Source organism: Pinus tabuliformis, chromosome 6, assembly GCF_031772625.1.
Source record: "Pinus tabuliformis cultivar Carrire ecotype Pingquan chromosome 6, CPIR1, whole genome shotgun sequence".
Classification (NCBI taxonomy): domain Eukaryota; kingdom Viridiplantae; phylum Streptophyta; class Pinopsida; order Pinales; family Pinaceae; genus Pinus; species Pinus tabuliformis.
Genome location: NC_142292.1, coordinates 950,216,973 through 950,237,124, shown reverse-complemented (window position 1 = coordinate 950,237,124; position 20,152 = coordinate 950,216,973). Strand labels below are relative to the sequence as shown.

The following is a 20,152-nucleotide window of genomic DNA, read 5'->3' as shown; positions in this document are numbered from 1 at the left end:
GTTTGGCTGAAAACCCTTCTGTTTCATTTTGTAAAACATTCTCCTAACACCGTCTACCAACCCTAGCTTCCCATAGCTAATTGTCATACTTGCATAAGTAATTGTATCTGGTTCAAGACCTTTGGCTTGCATGATCATGAACATGTTGTAAGCTTCATTAATCCTCCCAGTACTACCAAGTGCATATATAACAACATTGTAAGAAGACACATCAAAATCCAACCCAGAAGCTCTCAGTTCATCACAAGCTTCCAAAGCTTCAGCATGCATCCCCACTGCAGAAAAGATTATCATTCTCAAGGCCTGAATACCATGTGGAAGCCCACTTTTACGTGCAACATCGAGCTACTCTACTCTATCCCTTGGAATGTCTCCTCTCTTCAGAAGAATGCCCAGTGTTTTATATGTATTCTCATTGGGTGAAGCCTTTAGTTTTAACATTTGATGAAAAACTTCAGCAGCCTCTCTCAATCTTCCATCTGCAATGAACAGGCTAATGACGCTATTAAAAGAAAGAACGTTAGTAAGAAATCCCGATTCTAACATTTCCTTTGCAATTTCAGTGGCTTCATTAAGCCTTCCATTCTTTTTGTATAAGGACAACATCATGGAAAAAGAAAATTCATTTGCCTGCTGCTTTTCCTTCAAGACTTTGAATACTTCTTGTGCTTCAGTCACCATATCAGTGCGAGCATAAAGGTCAAGCATACAGCCTGATAAAAAGGCATCTGGTTCAACACCCAATTTCTGTATGCGTTTGTACGTTTCTTGTGCTTCCTTCAAAAAACCACGTTTACTATAAACCTTAATCAAAGAACTATACACCACAGAGTTCCCTGCAAAACCAGCGTTTTGCATTATTTGAAAGTAACGTACAGCTTCTTCCACACATCCAGCTTCAGCAAATGCATTTATCAAGGCACCATAAACAAAAACATCTAGCTCCACACCTGCGTTAACCATCTTTTCAAACATCTTCTCTGCCTCTGCAGCTCGACCCAATCTTCCATAGGTGGCAATAACAGCACAAAATGATGAACCCTGGAGGTTGGGAATGGATCATAAGCTCCCGGAAGAAACTTGGAAACTGAGGAGGCCAGGCTATAATGACACTGGGTAGCAGACCCCGCAATTACAAAGGAAAAGAACATACAGTAGGTAATGTTAAACGTATGTAACTGGTAAACAAGCTGCAATTATTAAACGGAGATCAGGTTGGCCGATACCACATATCCAAATCGAAGATTTATAACTCTTTATAACGTAGACAACTCCTTGAAATATGTAAACGATATAACATACGGGCAAACACGAGTAAGCAAGGAATTGAGTATACATCACATTATTTTCTGAAGATATAACCGAAGACGCAAACCCCGAACTGGGTATACATATTTAGCAAAGATTCAAAAACAAATTTAAGCAAATGTGCCGTCGACTGCTGGCCATGGTAGCCATATCAAACCGCAGAATAATTAACCGGCACAGCTCTATAAACCTTCATCGTCACAAAAGAGAATAACAGGAAACTACATAATTTCAGAGCAGAATAAGCTCTGGGTAATATCTGAAATGATAATCACATTGTCATAGCAAAATTTATTTACATTTGGGAAAAAACCCATTAAAAGCTCTAACCCTCTTCTAAATTGAGCTTTTTGGCTACGAAACAGGCATCCCATAGATGCAGAGAGCCATAGCCACGCTTTAAGTTTCCCCTCCAACCAGGGCAAGTTCTTACCCATAACTGGAAACTCCGCCACTGTAGACACGTCGCCCTACCAAGCAAGTTGAGCCAGCTCCGGGTCCCAACGTCCTGCGTTGCATTTCAAATACAGGAAAACTGATTAGGGTATCTGATAGGGCTTGAACGCCTACAGTCACGAAGAACAAGGAAATAAGAGCAGAACAAGGAAATAAGAGCAGAGAACCAGCTGAAAGATAAAACCAAAGCTTTTACCTGTAAACATTTCTGATCCACCGCCAGACCATCAAACAGGACCCAAACAGAGTTACCGACCACCGAAACAGCACTGCGGAAAATGGCCGCATCAGAGCAACCTTCGCGGGTGGAATGCAAAACAAATGAAGTCATTCTCTCCACAGTTGGAGATGAGGAAACTCTGGCAAAAGCTCCACCATTGGGTCGCATTGGAGCCACGCTTTAAATTTCCCCTCAAACTATGGCAAGTTCTTACCCGTAAGGAAACTCCGCCACTGTAGACACGTCGCCCTACCAAGCATGTTGAGCCAGCTCGGGGTCCCAACGTCCTGTGTTGCATTTCAAATACAGGAAAACTGATTAGGGTATCTGATAGGGCTTAAACGCCTGCAGTCACAAAGAACAAAGAAATAAGAGCGGAGAACCAGCTGAAAGATAAAACTAAAGCTTTTTACCTGTAAACATTTATGATCTACCGCCAGACCATCAAACATGACCCAAACAGAGTTACCGACCACCGAAACAGCACTGCGGAAAATGGCCGCATCAGAGCAAACTTCGCGGGTGGAATGCAAAACAAATGAAGTCATTCTCTCCACAGTTGGAGGATCTGAATCTGGCATCTTCGTTCATAATCCAGTCCGTCCTCTGTCTGTAAGGGGATTTTCCTTCATAAAACGTGGGAAATTTCTTGTGATCGATGCAGGATTTCTCTTCCGATGGAGGAAATTTGAAGCCCTGAAGATCCATTGAAAACTTTGCCTGCAAAACCCTCACTGGAGATAAAAGCTCATCAAGCTCCAAGCTCCTAGAGTCGGATGCCCAGAGACGCTGCCTGCTCAGGGAGATTTGAAGTAGCGAAAAAAACTGTGCGGCGATTTGAAGCTGCGAGAAAAACTGTGCCGAAAAAATATAAAAAACTAACCTAAACTACATCCAACGGTCTGGAACGTTTCAATCATCTAACATCTAATCTGATGGCTCAAACAAGGACACGGTGGCAATTGGGGGAGTTGATTTCAGAGAGAAAGGCATAAAAATGTGTAACACAAAAAAATTAATTATTTCATTATTTAATCAATTTATCTAATAAAAAGACTCAAAATTCATTACAACCCTAAATTCTAAAATAAATTTGGACTTATCTCTCAATGTTACCTCAGACTCCAAATTCTCAGATAAGATTAATTTGTTTCTCAATCCCCAAATTCTCAGATAGGATTAATTTGTTTTTCAATTCTTCTTCAAACTTTCGATAAAAAACTCAATTATATGGAATAGTGCTAGAAAAAGGGAATAATGTTAGGAAGAGATAAAACTAATAATTCATGTGCCTCAAAAGGTTAGTGTGAAATAAACATGCTTATTTTGATTCATTAACTTTGAGGTAAATAATACTTATTTGTTTTGATTCATTAACTCTGAGATGAATATTTCTGAAAATTACTCCAATGCAATTCTTTCCCGTACTTCCCTTTGAAAATACCTAATAAAATATATCGGGTACTTTTTATAACGTCTAAAAGTTTAAATTATTTTACCACAAAATCAACCCTGGTATCGAGTTATATGGTGGTGATAACCAGATGAACAGGGGTTTTTCAAAATATATCTTTGGATCCAAGATACTGTTCCAGCGCTTACTGGCATTTATACATGTAAGGGGGAGTGGATTTGGAGTTGATAAAGTGAGTACCCTTTCCGTTTACAAGAACGGATCTACGAGCGCTGAGAGGATTGAAAATTTTTATTTGAGCCATCCTTCTTGATGACCATCAAATGAGGGTGGAGCCGAGTAGGGCAAATCGATTTCACTGCGTGTATAACGAACATGATCATAGATGGCCGTATGGTATACATTACCAATCAAATGAACTCTGAGATGTTGGACGCCAGTGTTTTTTTATGTTTGTACACGACACTTCCAACCGGGTATGAGTTTTTCTCCACTTTTTAAACATTTCCAAGTTCGGAGTTCCCTGGTGCATAGAAACCAATGAAAGCAATTCAATTAAAACTCCATACAAGACTTCCGCACAGTATTTATTACAACACCCACCTCAACAACAAATTTTACTCCACAAGTGCAGTAAGTGAAACCCTATCTAAAAATGAATCCCAAGTGGACATGGGCAACATTCCAGATTCAGAATTCATTCAAAATGTCTTCAAAGTGGTTATGGAGGGGACATGGAACTGTTTGTCCAAAGCCCAAATCACCTCCAGGCTAAATCCCTGCATTATGAGCGAGATCCTTCTGCAGATTGGCAGGCATGATGGAAACCTGGCATGGAGATTCTTCAAGTGGGTTGCCTACTTGCCACACTACCAGCACGCCACCCGCCCTTACTGGACCATAATCCATATTCTCACTAAGAACAATAAGTTCAAAACTGCTCAGTCATTGTTACAATCCATTTCCCATAAAGGCTTCCTATCTTCTCCAGTAGTCTGCTCAGTCATTGTTACAATCCATTTCCCATAAAGGCTTCCTATCTTCTCCAGTAGTCTTAGATGTTTTTTTTTTTTTCAGACGAAAAAAATCAGCATGGTATTATATTGAGCAAATATAATGGGCGTTACATATGAACCAAATGTATAGCAGCTGCCAGTAACATAAGCTGTGCCTGTTCAAGCTTTATACAGGAAAAAAAAAACCGAGGGGAGACCAAAGATGAAATCATAGAGTAGACCTAAAAAAAACCTTCAGCATGTCGTCAAAAGAGCATAAGACATCTCTGTTGTGAGGAGGCTATGCTTTCCAAGATAAATTGTGAAGAACAGACCAAAAACTGGGTAGAAACTGTGATTTCCACAGTCGACTCCTGCTTGAACATTCTCACGTCCAGAGTTCTGTTGACGCACCCTCAGATGTAACCCTGCTTAGACTCCTCAATGATCGGCTTCATATTCGCTCTACCCTGTCTCTACGGTGGCTCGATAATTCTATTCGCTTTGCTCCATGAATCATCTTAGTGTGGTTGATACTTTCTTCACAAAAAACCATTCACGCACCGAAACAGATGGAAAGGAGAGACAGAAAAAAGGATACAAAACAGATGAAAAAGAGAGACAGTTAAATGGATCGGCATAGATCATAAAAGAGGCTGAGAGAGGAAAGAAGCAAAAAGAGGGAGTTAAGAGCCATCATTGACAGGCGGGCTCGAGCATAGCAGTGATATGCATCATAGTGGAGCTTATAGGGACCTTGGAGTCCTGAAAAATACAGGCATTTCTCCATTTCCAGAGGCACCAACATGTGGAAATAAATAAGGATCGCCAAAGAGGACGCTGAGCGCCCCACCACCGAAAAGCCTCTTGAACTGAAAGGAAAACCTGTGGAGGAAACCCGTGAGCTGTAGATAGATCGTGCCAGATGAGAGCAGATGCAGGACACTGGAAAAATATGTGGGTATTTGATTCAGATGCAAGCCCACACATAACGCATCTGCTCGGTCCAGACCAACCCTTTCTTTGGAGGACCTCCCAAGTAAGGTTCCGGTTGAAAAAGACCAGCCAGGAGAAAAGGATTGCCTTTAATGGGCAAGATACTTTCCAGAATTTGTAAGGGAAGGTTGGAGAGGGTTGTACCTGAAGAGATGATGAAGCGGCTTCATATAGATCCTTGACTCTTATGGGAATAGATGAGTTCTGTTTAGACCAAATCAATTCATCACAAGTTCCTGTCTTCGTGATTCCGATGTCAGAATAGTGCTTGGTTGCCAGTTCCCAATTCTGTCGAAGTGCATGAGGCATGCCAAGGGAATCAGCGTCCTTCCAGATTGGCAAGGAAGAAGACCAAGACGAGATCAGTTTGTCCCAAGTGAACAGGCCCCGGGAGTGAAGAAAAGCAAGCAAATCGGGGGAAAGGGATTTTTCCATGCCCTGTACAGTAGGATCAATGCCGATGAAGATGTTTGATCCAGAGGAGAAACGCCATCTGAGAAAGGTAAAAAAGAAAGCCTTTATCTTCCTGAAACCAAGCCAGATAGCAGACCCCTTTTTTGATCCAAAAGAGTTATTCCTGAACCAGTAAACTATAGAGCGTCCCCTCATATATTTTTGTTTAATAATGTCACTCCATTTGCTGATGCCGAAAACGCCTCTGTGAAGGGAGATACAGAGAAGGGCTCTGCCAAAAGACCGCTGATGCAGAAGACCCCAACCGCCTGATTTTTTCGTATTGGAGATTAAATCCAAATTTGCCAAGTGAAGTTTTGAATAATGGGAACGCCCTCCCCATAAGAAATTTGCAGATAGAGCAGACAATTTTCGATGTTATCTCTGCTAAAAATCTGCAAGAATATCTATCTTTCCCACAAGTAGTCTTAGATGTTATGATAAATGATTATAGCAATTTGGGCACCAATTCTGCAGTTCTGAGTATGCTGATCAATTCATATGCGCAATCCAGAATGACCCAAGATGCAATCCAAGTATTTTATCAGTTGGGTTCTTATGGAATCAACCCCACCGTACACTCTTGTAATATCCTTCTAAACAGTCTAGTCAAGGCCAAATTGCCAACTATGGCCTGGAAAATCTATAGGGAAATGTTGTGTAGAGGGATCGAGGCTGATTCTCGGACTTTCAATGTCATGATCCATGCCTGCTGCAAACAAGGTGATCTGCAAAATGCCGAAGAACTTGTAAATCAGATGAAGAAGCATGGATTCAATCCAGATTTGTTCACATATAATAGTCTTATTTCCCTTCTTTCCAAGAAAGGAATGCATTATGAAGCTTTAAGCATCCAAGACACGATGTTAGAGAAGGGCATTCAACCCGATATTGTAACATATAACACTCTAATACACGGGTTTTGCAAAGAGGGCAGATTGAGGGATGCATTGAAGATTTTGAACGAAATGGGTGATCTGGTTCCAAATAATGTAACATATACTACCCTGATTGATGGTTATTGCAGAGAAAATAATCTGACTGAGGCTTTCAGACTGCGGGATGAAATGATAAGGAAAGGGCTGGTGCCAGGAACGGTGACATACAATGTCCTCCTCCATAAGCTCTGCGAGGAAGGGAAATTGGAAGAAGCAAATGATCTCTTGAATGAAATGGCGGAAAAGGGTCTTGAACCTGATCACTTTACATGCAATACCTTGATCAATTCGCAGTGCAAGAGAGGTAACATGGCTGATGCCTGGAAACTTCGCAACAAGATGTTACAAACCGGGCTAGTTTTTGATGTGTATACTTACAAGGCTCTTATTCATGGCTTTTGCAAGTCTGGGAAAATAGATGAAGCAAAGGATGTCCTGTTTGAAATGATTATTGCAGGTTTGTAATTTCCAACAAGATTTTATAATTAAAGAATTTTACTTCCTCTTATAATCCTGATTTTTACCCGCAACTATAGGTCTGGGTTTTTTTCATGTACAGTGACCAACTTCACCAATAGGATTTGTTGTATCCATTTCCGTTTGTGAGAAATGGGCCTGTTGCAATACTGAACATTGTATATTAATAAATCAGTTTGTTGTCTGTTGAGTGCAGGTTTTATGCCTAATTTTAGTGTGTACTCATGGCTAATTGATGGTTATTGTGTCCAACACAATGAAGAGGAAGCCCTGAAGCTGCCTGATGAATTTGTCAAAAGAGGTTTATCTGAAGATGTTTTTCTCTATAGTAGCATCATTCGAGGTTTGTGCAGGAAAGCCAAGCTGAGAAGTGCCGAAAAAGCATTCAATAAAATGTCTAGGAGGGGTCTTGTTGGTGATGCCCTTGTTTATACTACTCTTATTTATGCATACTTGGGAGCAGGTGAGCTAAATAAAGCTTCAGAACTTTGCGAAGAAATGGCTTCAAAAAGGATTCTGATCAATCTTAAAACATTTTATGTATTTGATAAGTATTCTCTAGAGATGGATGGCAGACCTGAGGTGTTCTGGAATGGGATGATAGAGAGAGGCTTAGCTGTGAAAAGTGTTGCTCAGAAAGTGAAAACTATTGCACAAGCTTCCACTTCCAGTATGCTATTTTGATATGTAACATTAAGGCTCTATGACCTCTTTTGAGTAAAATATTTGAGGTCCAATAGCTTGGGATGCCTCTCTGGAATTTTCTGAATGGTGTTTCCAACACAGAAGGAAAGTGCTTGAATATTGTTGAAAAAAAAGAAAGTGGTTTAATGATTCCAGAAGGGAATTGTAACTAATGTTGCACGCTTAGGCACTTTAAAGAACGAGATACATGAACTTGGGCTTCCGAAGAATATTAAAATAAGTCCGTGCCATCCACATCCATTTATCAGCATTTGACATGGGGCACTTAGTTTGCCCTATTTTTGGTTAGCCCTGTTTTTCTGGTGAGTCTCATTTCTGCACATTCTGATCATGTTTTCAGAAATCCGACGTTCTGGGTTGTCTTAAAATTGGCCAAAATACCTAGGGCCTAGTTTCATGGACAAAACTCCCCTTGCAGAGGTAGTACTCGGAGTTCCAGGATAGTTTCAAGTTTCAACGAGATTTAGAGTGAAAATTAGCCGGAAAAGTGGGGTACTTTGAGTGCCAGATATCCCATGCTCCATTTATCAGTTTGGTATGTAGACATCTATGTGATTCAAGTTTACATAGAGGCTGATATAATGTTTGAAGTTCTCATGCTTGTGAAATTGTATTTCATGCAATGTATAAACAAAAGTCCCCTGGAAAAATTGCAGCATGCTCTTTGGGCCAGTTTTAATGTTTCTCTTGAGTTTAAAGGAAGCACTTTCAGAAATCCAGGAGGTTGTCACCGCAAAATATAAACTTCTTTCATGATTATTCTGTGTATTTCTCTAATAGAAGAAACTGTCACCTGGGGGCAGGGGGTTGCACAGAACTTTGAAATAGACAAGATATTCTATAATGAAAGATCAATATTGTGAATAGACCAGTCTGTACAGAGTAAAACTACAGGGGAAATACTAGCACAAGATCATCGTTACTTTAATATGGAATTACATCATTACTTTAATATGGAATTACAGATCGATATATAAGGCGCTGAACCCAAAACGAAAATTCATACGAGCCCACAAAAACACAACCCACTGACGCCCACGCTCAAAGTAAATTCGGTTGTATGGAGGAAGCTATAGAGAAAGTTATTAGGGTACGCCTATAAAGAAGTGGTTGTGTGGAAAAAAATTATTCTGAAGAAAACTTTGAGAATTTTGTATGAAGAGATTTTTGTTTTCATTATGCGAAATTTTCTCCCTACTACACATAAACTTTAATCAATTAAATAATATTTATTTGATAACAGCTGCTTCAATATTACTTCATTTTTTTGTTCTAACACATGAGGAAATAAAATCAAGAATGCACAACTTATTTGGCAAGACCAGTCGCTCGTAATGGAGCTCAAGCTAATGCCATGAACGCCATGATGACCCTGTTTCTTTAACTCGATTTTTTTTAAAGACATTGAGCAGAAACAATATGTATAAGCATTCAGACACCAAAGTTATAATACTAGCACAAGATCATCGTTACTTTAATATGGAATTACATCATTACTTTAATATGGAATTACAGATCAATATATAAGGCGCTGAACCCAAAACGAAAATTCATACGAGCCCACAAAAACACAACCCACTGACGCCCACGCTCAAAGTAAATTCCGGTTACTTATGACATGCAGGGTTCAATTACTTGCAGGTTCTGTATATCCTTTACAGCTCTTCTGGAATTTCTTGCGCCTGTGAACTCCTCGAGCTTCACTGTAGACAAAGACAAACCCTGGAACTGTTGATCCTCGGCCTGCCGAATCCCGTCGTCAAAATTGAGCTCATAACTCGGTGGATCGTACTGGAAACGTTCAACAAGAATTAATGGTTTGTTCTAAAGAATCTGGAAGAAGGGTCCGCTTGGCCCGCCAGCCCAACAAAATCAACAACGCCTGTTGTACCCACACAGATTCATGAAAGAAGAGGTTTGGGCATTACAAAGGTCGGGGATTATAGCGTTTCTTGCACCTGGCGATCTTGCAGTTTTTCGGGCCGATTGAGGTACTCAGCGGACCGCAAACAACCTTACACCATAACAGTTTTAGATCAACGATCAAAATCAGTTCAATCGTCTAACACCATAAATCTACGGTGAACAATAGGACACCGCGACGGCCAGGGCAATTCATTTCAAAAGGAGACGCCTTACGGCGTAAAAACAGAAGAGCAGCGATGGTGGAAAGATTATACATAAATAATTTGTATATTATACAATTTAAATCATATGAATATATCATATATTTATGGTGTTTGTGCTAATTCTAAATATAAATAGGGAAGTTGAGATATTCTCTCAACATTCATCTACAAATCTATAATTAATTCTAAATAATATATGAAAGAATTATCTTCCAACAACAAATTGATGAAGAAATGCATTATACTTTTTTATTAAAATCAATATAGATCTCTTTTAAGTACAAATCTAGTATGAATAGAAAGGGATCAAATTTTTTTAGGTGCAAACTTATTTTAGATTACAAAAAATGTATAATTTTTTATTATTTAAATTTGTATAATATTTTTATTGTTTATATTGTATTTTTGAATGTTATAGAGATTACATAATATGTGTATTGAGCCATTTTAATAGCCCACATTAAATTGATTTTTTTATATCAATATATTTTTAAGTATAAATCAATATTAATTCACATTAAAATATTTTATTCATAATTTACATTAGATATTTTATTTTATACAACATAAAAATATTTTATTTTAACATATATATGAAATTAATATCACTTGTTAAAATATTTTTGAACAATATAAGGTTTAAACATTTTACTTACATTATTTTTTACTCCTAATTGTTTTTCATGAAATTATATTAGGCATATAGACAATTAACTAAATATACTTTTCTAACTAGAAAATATTTTATTTTTATTTTAAAAAGTACAGACATATTTGCATATCGCCTTCTTCACACTTATCACCTTCTTCACACTTATGATAGAATAAGTCTCTCAGCTCAACAATAAAGTAAAGCAAAAATTAAACTACAATGTTTTTAATCATAAATCGAAAACTCAAATTTTTAAGCATTATCATTCTACCGGATATCATTATAGTTAATGATATTAGCTTTGTTTCTGTTGCCACTTCAATACTCTTGTTCCAACAAGTTATCAATGTCCCAAAATTGTAAAATCACTTTGAACTTGATTATTGGAATATATGGTGAATTTTCAATTTTAAGGTATATTAATAAATGTTTATTATTAATTTTTTTAACTTTTGTTAAAATACCTCTATAAGGTATTATTATTAATTTTTTAATTTCTATTAAAGTATAAGGGATGGTATTAAAGTATATTAGAGCAATGGTTTCAAGTTGAATTTGTATTAGTTATGTTTTCTTAAATTTAATTATGTTTTAATTATTGATATTTATATTTGTTAATTATTTTTAAAATTTTATAAGGTATTATCATTAATTTTTTAATTTCTGTTAAAGTATAAAGGATGGTATTAAAGTTAGAGCAATGGTTTCAAGTTGAATTTATATTAGTTATGTTTTGCTAAATTTAATTATGTTTTAATTATTGATATTTATATGTGTTAATTATTTTTAAAATTTTATAATATATTATTTTTTCTTTTTATATTATTTTATATTGTTTTGTTTTGTTCGAGTAATATGGTGTGATGCCTTGGTGGAAAGACAGTTGCTGTGAAAGCAACCCTAACTACCTCCCCTAACTGGAAAAGTTTCCAAAGAAAAGGAGGGGAGGAGGGAAAAATCTACGTTGTAGGGACAGGCAGAGGAAAAGGAAAAAAAAGAATCCAAAAGGAAAGGAATGTGGCTAAGTCTGGTGATGACCAGATAGCCCTGCTTGTTGCACGAGCACTTGCAGAAGACTGCGGTCTAGCAAGAAGCAAGGGGGGAGATTCTGGTCCTGAAGGACGAATCTCATGGTCAGGTGGATTGAAAGACAACAGACCCTGATTCGGGTGACTGTCAGGAACAACTCTTCAGCCGGAGGACTCCAGGTATGTAGGAAAACTATGTGTTGGGACTGTTTAGAAAGTTGTATAATGTTATTCTTGTTTTCCCTCCTTGTTTTCCTCTTTATATTGTGCAAGGGGAATGGGAGGAATTTTCTTACAGGAAATCAGGAGAGATAACTGAGCAGAGGATTGACTGTCCTCCTGGGGAAACCTTTACTGACAATAGTGTTTGTAGCTTGTGAAGAATTTGAATCTTGTTTTTTCCTTCTTCTTTTTTAAAATTCTGAGAGTCAAATGCGAGAGTAGTCTACTGGGAAATTCTTTCAGAGATTATAGAAGAAAAATAGCAAAACAGAACAAGAAAACCACAGGTTCACCATAGATTCAGAATCTTCCAAAGATTGCCATTGTAGTAAAACGAAATGCATTCTATTAACAACAGAAGGACCAACAGAGCTCTTTCTTTAATTCTCTTCACAAGCTTTATCACAGAGGAAATGTAGAAAAATATAATGTTTCAAATTAGAACCCTGAAGCATTTGTGGAATAACGATATATTAAAAAAAAAGATTCTGAGTAGCATAGTCGCAACTGCGAGGGATGCAGACTTCATAACTAGGGTTTAGTTGCTCCTTCTCGCATGCAAATAAATCTATGAGACAGTGAGGTAAGCACTCAAATATATATATACAAAATGACCGCAAAGCAAATCTTGTAAGTCTCGGCCTCAAACAAAAACGAATAACTCAGAGAGAATGCATAAAAGAATAAACCAGACTCTGAGGGCGAATTCAGGTAATAATCCTGTAGGTTATACAACAAGAATCTAGTAGTGTGCAGAGCCAGATTCTTATTCAATGTCAAGCAAAAACATAAACCTGTGTAGCACAAACCCTTTGCCATCATGCGGTGTGCATTATGCCATACATCATACGTTATGAAATGTCGTGCACCATATAATACGAAATGAAAACCCCGCTGGCAACGGAGGAGTGTACAGAACAAAATATATATATATATATATATATATTTGCAAGGATGCACTGTTACAGTGATAAATACATCATAATTCCATAACTTATGAAACTTAACGAGGGTTTGTAGATACAGAGAATTTCAAGGCAAAAGGTAATGCGCCACAGGGTAGGCATTTACCCCTTAACCGACAGAACTCGGGTCGTAGAGACCAGACCAATAGCAGAAAAACTGGAGGTATACATAAATACATTGTGTGCATGAACAGTCTTAAAAACGTAGGAGCCACAAAATGTTCTCCAAGGGTAAGAACCTGAATAAAATTACTTAACAGAGTATCCATTACATGAGCAAATGTATAACAGAGCTCGAGGGCTCATCAAAACATAGTTAACAGTTTAAAAACCCTTTCGAAGGATGGATTCCCAACCCTTACATGAGCTGGGCGGACCTGTCAGGCTCAAATCCTGCCAACACTCTGTACATTAAGCAAAAGAGAGAAGCTGTAAGGGATGGGTCAGAGGGCCATCACTAGTTGACAGAGATAAGGAGCTCTTCTTAACATACTAAGAGGCCTTTCATTTCTTGCTGTAGCTAAGTAATAAATAGAACACAGAGAAAGCATGAGAACATACCCGTCTGCCAAACTTTGAGAGAATAGAACCTGGAAGCTGGGCAGCAACACCAGTACCCATGCATCACTCACTGGAGCAAGAACTGTAACCCTCGTCCATAGAGAAACAAAGACAAGCCTGTAATGTGTTAGAAATTCGGGCCGAACAAAAATCAAAAGGAAAATAAAACTTACAGACAGACAGCGTAGTGTTAACACTTACCACAAGGCGACCGTCGTTAAACGAAAATAGGTCCAAGTCAATCCGGAACGTGGCTAAGCATCAGGGCCATAACCATTCCTCATCAAGCAGAGGTTCTGAGCATGTTCAGCACCAGGAAGAAAATGGAGTAGTGCAGAGCCGAAGCCAAGTGTTTTTTTTTGAAGCCTTAATGGAGCAATAAACTGAGTTGATGTGTATCGAGCCAGTCTCACCCTCGGATGGGCTATCTCACCTTCCCACCGTCGATGCGGGGAGGAGTCCGAGGGCGCAGAGGCAAAGGGTTCATAGACCACGCCCTCATCACGTGAACGAGCCAGCAAACATAAATGCCATAGGCCAGGTGTAAGGAAACAGCATGCCAGCATTAAATCCGGCTGACAATTCCCTACCCTCCACGGGATATTTCCAAATACGTTCATAGATGACCAGATAATTCTACACATAGCCCTTTTCTATGGTGTTGCCGCCTGTAGGTGGCGTTAAAATTGAAACGTTTGCGTACAGAATCATGCAAGGTGGTATAAAGTATGTGTAGATATTAAAAAAAATATATATTATCATGTAGGTTATTTCATGGGGTCATTACATATGGTGTATTAAAGTATATTAAAATAATACCACGCATATATTTAATGTCAATTTTTAAATGATAATTTTTTATGTTGATTTTTTATTTTTAATATGTTTATAGATAATTGTTTTTTCTCTCACTAGTATAAACAGTTAAAATTATGATTTAGCTTACTTATTAATGCAAATATTAAAGTTATGTACAAAAATATTGAAGATTAATAAATTTAGATAGAGGAGAAATGACTTGTGATAGAGTTTTATGAACCCAACGTTTAGGACTACCAAATGAGTCCATCATCAGGGGATGTGTCAATAGATTAAGAAGATATTAATGATGTGTCCAAGAGCTAAATTTGAGTCAGTTTAGCTCTGTATAATCTTAATTTCTCAAATTCTGATGCGTTGTCCATCATGTCCCTTCCATGGTAGGACCTGATATTATTAAATAATGAATCCATACAGGTGAGGAGAAATTTAGATAGAGGAGGAATGACTTGTTATAGAGTTTTATGAACCCAATGTTTCGGACTACCAAGTGGGTCCATCATCAGGGGATGCGTCAATAGATTAAGAAGATATTAATGATGTCTCCAGAAGCTAAATTTGAGTCAGTTTAGCTCTGGATAATCTTAATTTCTCAAATTCTGATGTGTTGTCCATCATGTCCCTTCTATGGTAGGACTTGATATTAGTAAATAATGAATCCATACAGGTGATGAGAAATTTAGATAGAGGAGAAACGTCTGTTATAGAGTTTTATGAACCCAACATTTCAGACTACCAAGTGAGTCCATCATCAAGAGATGCGTCAATAAATTAAGAAGCTATTAATAATGTGTCCATGAACTAAATTTAAGTTAGTTTAATTTTAGATAAATAAATTATAATTGATTAATAGACTATAATATTCTTACCGATATCAGATTTAATCAATTTTATTTCACTTTTATATATAGTTAATAGGCAAACATGCAACAATAAATGCTAAAGCAATCAAATCCATCTCAATTCATATATTGAATGTCGACTCAAAGAGCTGAGCATGAATACATGTAACAATGTGAGTCTATAAATATTAATAATTATGCACTTTTTGCTGTAAATATTAATAATTATGCATTCCTTTTGTCCTTTTGTTGCAATAGAATTGGACAGATATTTGGGATTTTAGTTTCTTTTGCGAAGACTTGTGTTTCGGGGTTTGTGAGTTTTGTTTTGTTTTTTTTAATTAAATTAAATTGGGTTGTTTATATGGAAATTATTGAATTTATTATTTAGAGTATTTTTTAAGATGAATTTTTAAATGGATGATATTTTCCAGTTTTGAGTGTTTATTTGACTTAGTGTGATTTTCATAAGGTTTATTTCTTTTTTGCTAATGCAAGAGTCGTGCCTTCTATTCAAAATGTTCAAAGGGTAAAATTATATATAATACAAACGACCATAGGCCAAACCTTTTAGCCCTGGGTAAAAGCCTCACCAAAATAAAAAACCGACAACTAGGTCTTAAAGACCCAAACAACAGACCCGAAGCAACTCAAATCCAAAATAAACAATGCGTAAAAGGCCAAAAGACCCAGACCCAACAACATGCACGTTGTTCCCTAACCATTGATTCCCCTTACCTGATCCAACGGCGGAGGATCATATCGCATGAACTAAAAGCATAGAGAATTACCATGCAATCACCTTGTGACCCACCACGCGATAAAAGACCCAGACCCACCAACATGCACGCTATTCCCTTACCGTTGATTCTCCTCGCCTGATCCAACGGCGAAGGATCATATCGCATGAACCAAAATCACAGAGAATTACCACGTGGTGAGGGCAGTATTCTCTCCCCAACCTTTGCCGCGTGTTGTGTGGTGAGTGGAATCGCTCCCAACTCCAAAAAACCGCTCCCAGCTTTAAGGGCATGCGATAAATGGGAAACCACCCCAAGGGCAGTATTGACACCACTGGAAGTAATGCGTGGGGTTTTGAGTCTACTGAGAAAGCCAGGCCTCCAGTCCCTCGCACCATCCCAACTCCTCAGGTGCTTGAACCAAAGGAAGATGAAAATCTTCTTACCATTCTTGATGTTCTCCATCCAGTCATCTGAGAACCACAGTCTGTCGAGCAACTTCCACCTGAGACTTCTGGGTTTGCGCTTACCTGGGCTGAGGAGGCAGACAGAGACCTACATCCCAATTGTAACATCACTTCTGAAATAACACTTCATATAGAATCCGAATCAACTAGACCCCATCTCTGCAACTCTGTTTCGAAATAACATTCTGTCCTCATCTGCCTGATTGAGACAATGCTCCCTCAATCTATTCTGAGGCATCTCTTGCCAACTCAACTTGACCCTACTTTTGGTGCAGAGCACCCCTTGATTGGCTAGAATGTCTGCCAATTTATTTGTCGTCCTTCGCACATGAGTAAAACTCACGGTTCGCAAGCACAGAAGGTGAAACTAAATCCTTTGAAAGACTTGAAGCAGCCTCCAATGTCTTGAGACTTTTTCCGGCTCCGTGCCACAGCAGATTCTCTTGACTGAGTTAATGATTAACTCAGAATCAGCTTCAATTATTATATTCTGGAGATTGTCCTGCTTTAGGATTTCTAAACATTGCTCAAGTGCCATTAATTCGCCATATTGTTTGTAGCTCTTCCCAAATGGCAATGAAAAATAAAAAGGATGCATCCATTTTCATCCCTTAACACCCCTCCAAAACCAGCAATACCCGGGTTGCCTTTTGAGGCCCCATCAATGTTGCATTTCAAAAAACCCTGAGGGGGAGGATGCCAGTTTCTGGCTTATTGACCAATTTCTTCACCTTCCTGTCCATGCCCTGTGGTATAAGCCCCTACATACCCAACTGAAGAAGTATCTGCATTTCAGCTTCTGAAGGTGGATTCTTTGGGGAAGTTTGCACTAAAGTTCCCACCGTCTCCTTAAGCTGTCTTAAGATCTGCGCAATAATGCGCTGGGAGGAACTTTTTTCATTTTTGAAGATTCTATAGTTCCTTTCTTTCCAGACATTCCATATTATGAAGCTTGGAGTTAAAGCCCAAGCTGAGCGAAGAATTTCATAATCAGAGAAGTTTCTTCTCCAATTATTAAGGGTATTGATAATGCTTCCTTTGTCCCTGTCTGTCTGTTTGAAAATTGTGGCAAAAGTATCCCACAACTTGGAGGTAAAAGTACAATTATTAAGAAGGTGCTCCATCATTTCCTCTTGGGATTCACAAAGCTGGCATCTAGAAGGTCCCAGAACACCCCTTTTTCAAATATTTTCCCAGGTCAAACTTTTCTTATGATGTACCAGCCACGTGAAGAGTTTGATTTTCATCCATCCTTGATGCTTCCATAGGTTCTGCCAAACCCTGTCCGGTTCATTGGAATCCAGCTCCAGGATTATGCGCTTTGCGTCCTTAAGATTGAAGGTGCCTTCATTATTGTTGCCCCATCTAAGTTGGTCATGCCCCTCTGAAACCAGAATTTTCCTTTGGTCCAACATTGTCAGAAGTGCATCATCTTTTTCTTTCAAGGGGATATCATCTCTGTATTCCATATTCTTCCAGGTTCTCCATTTTCTTTCACTATTGGTTTGATCCCAAAAATCTTTTACCTTAATTAACCCGTTGGTATCAGTTTCTTTCTTGAGGTCCACAAAGTCCTCTCTTAGCAGTGTAGGTTCTTGTTGCCATTTATCCTCCCAAAACAAAGCAATATCTCCCTCTCTGATTTCCCAGAAGCTATTTTTTTGCACTAAGCCTCTATTCTCCCAGGCTTTATTCCAGATGTATGAGCCTTTTATAATGCCGGTCATCCTTATGTGATCATTATCTTGCCAATTGCTAGTGTATTTTTCTTTCCAAATACGAGCCCACTGAGCCTTTGGATATTTTACCCAACACCACCATAATTTTGCCCTTAAAAATTTGCTTAGCACTTCCGGATCATCCAGTCCAAGACCTCCATGGTTTTTAGGTTTGCAAATATTATCCCAAGCTACTAAGGCCCATTTCTCTCTTCTCCCCCTTACCCCAAAGAAAGTCTCTTTGAATGGTTCTAAATTGTTGCAAAACTCCTTTTGGAGCTGGAAGGGCTGAAAGCATGAAGACGGGGATAGATTGAAGTACAGCTTTTGTAAGCACCAACTGGCCTACCAAGTTTAAAGATCTAATAGTCCATTTCCGGGTTTTATCCTGCATCTTTTTAATCACCGGCTCCCAAATGCTCTTGTGCAAAGGTTTGTCAGTTAGAGGAACTCCCAAGTATTTGGAAGGAAGGACATCCCTTTGAAAGCCCAGAATTTTGGAGATATTCCTCTGGATAGCAATATTAGTGTTAAAGAATAAAATCTTAGATTTGGAGAGATTTACCTCCATACCTGTAGCCATGGCAAAGTCACTCAGGATTTGTTTATAAGCTAGTGCTTCTTTGACCGTGGGGATGCCCTGCAGCATGGTGTCATCAACAAATTGTTGATGGGTCAAAGCTTGTCCAGTCTCAGAGAGTTGGAGACCCTTGATGTTACCCACTTCTTTAGCATGCTTGATAGATCGACCAAGTCCTTCCATCATGAGGATAAAGAGAAAGGGGGAGAGCGGATCTCCCTGCCTGAGGCCTCTTGAAGGAGTAAAAGTCTTGGATGGAGAACCATTAACCAGAATTGAAAAGCTAGAAGAAGTTACCAGGGCCATAACCCATCTTACCCAGTTATGGTCAAATCCAAAGGCTAGAAGGACCTTCCTGATATAGGTCCAATTCAACTTATCATAAGCTTTGGCTAGGTCCAATTGCATAATCATTCCCACCTTCCTATTGCTTAACAATGAATGAACCACCTCATGCGCTTGAATGATGTTATTGAGAATTTGTCTACCCTCCACATATCCTGATTGCTCCCCAAAAACTAGAGTAGGAAGAAGGGGTTTGAGTCTATTGGCAATAACTTTGGATATTATCTTGTATACCACATTACACAAAGCTATGGGTCTAAATCTATCTGGAGTCTGAGCAATGTCCTGTTTGGGGATCAAAGAGATGAAGGATGTATTGAGCACCTTCAAAATGGTTCTATTCATCCTGGAGTCCTCCACGACATTCAGAATATCTTGCTTGACAATGTTCCAGCAAGCTTTAAAGAAATCCACATTGAAACCATTTGGGCCTGGTGCTTTACCATTCTGCATTTCTTTGATGACCTCACTAACCTCCTCTTCAGTCACTAGCCTATTGAGATTGAAATTATCCTCTCTTGTTACTAGCTTAGGTATGTGCCTTGTTAAGTCCCTGATAAAATGAGCTTTGTCTAAAATAGTCTCCTCTGCGATACTTCGAAAGTGTTGAACCAACGCAACTTCTATATCTTCATGCGTATTGAGTAGTTGATCTCCGGTGTCCTTGATCGATGAGATCCTGTTATGAGATATGTTCGCCATGGTGGATCTGTGGAAAATCCTAGTGTTTCGCTCCCCTTCTTTTAGCCATTGAACTCTTGATTTTTGTCTCCAAAATATCTCCTCTTGTTTACATAAGTTCTCCCAATCTGGATGATGCTTGGTGACTTGATCATTTTTTACTCTATCAAAGCCATCCGTGATAAGGGCTTGATTGAGTTCCTGCATTTTACCTTCAACATCTTTTTTCGCTTCAAAAATATTACCAAATTCATTCTTGTTCCAATCTTTGAGTCTGAGCTTGATGTGTTTTAGTCTTTTGTGTAGCAGAAACATTCTTGTACCCTGAATATGCAGATCTTCTGTCCACCATTTTGCAATGTTGCTGATAAAATCTGGGTGGGTGAGCCAGATATTCTCAAATCTAAAAGGTCTGTTCTTGGGGGTGCCAATGCCCTGAAC

General features: G+C 38.5%; 1 protein-coding gene across 1 annotated transcript; it reads left to right on the top strand.

Annotated features, from left to right (window-relative positions):
- The first annotated feature begins 6,273 nt into the window (after positions 1-6,273).
- Positions 6,274-8,020, top strand: LOC149262100 (uncharacterized). Its single transcript, XM_089423338.1, has 2 exons — positions 6,274-7,237; positions 7,454-8,020. The coding sequence occupies exons 1-2, from the start codon at positions 6,280-6,282 to the stop codon at positions 7,939-7,941; spliced, it is 1,446 nt and encodes a 481-aa protein (XP_089279464.1). The 5' UTR covers positions 6,274-6,279; the 3' UTR covers positions 7,942-8,020.
- Positions 8,021-20,152: the final 12,132 nt, after the last annotated feature.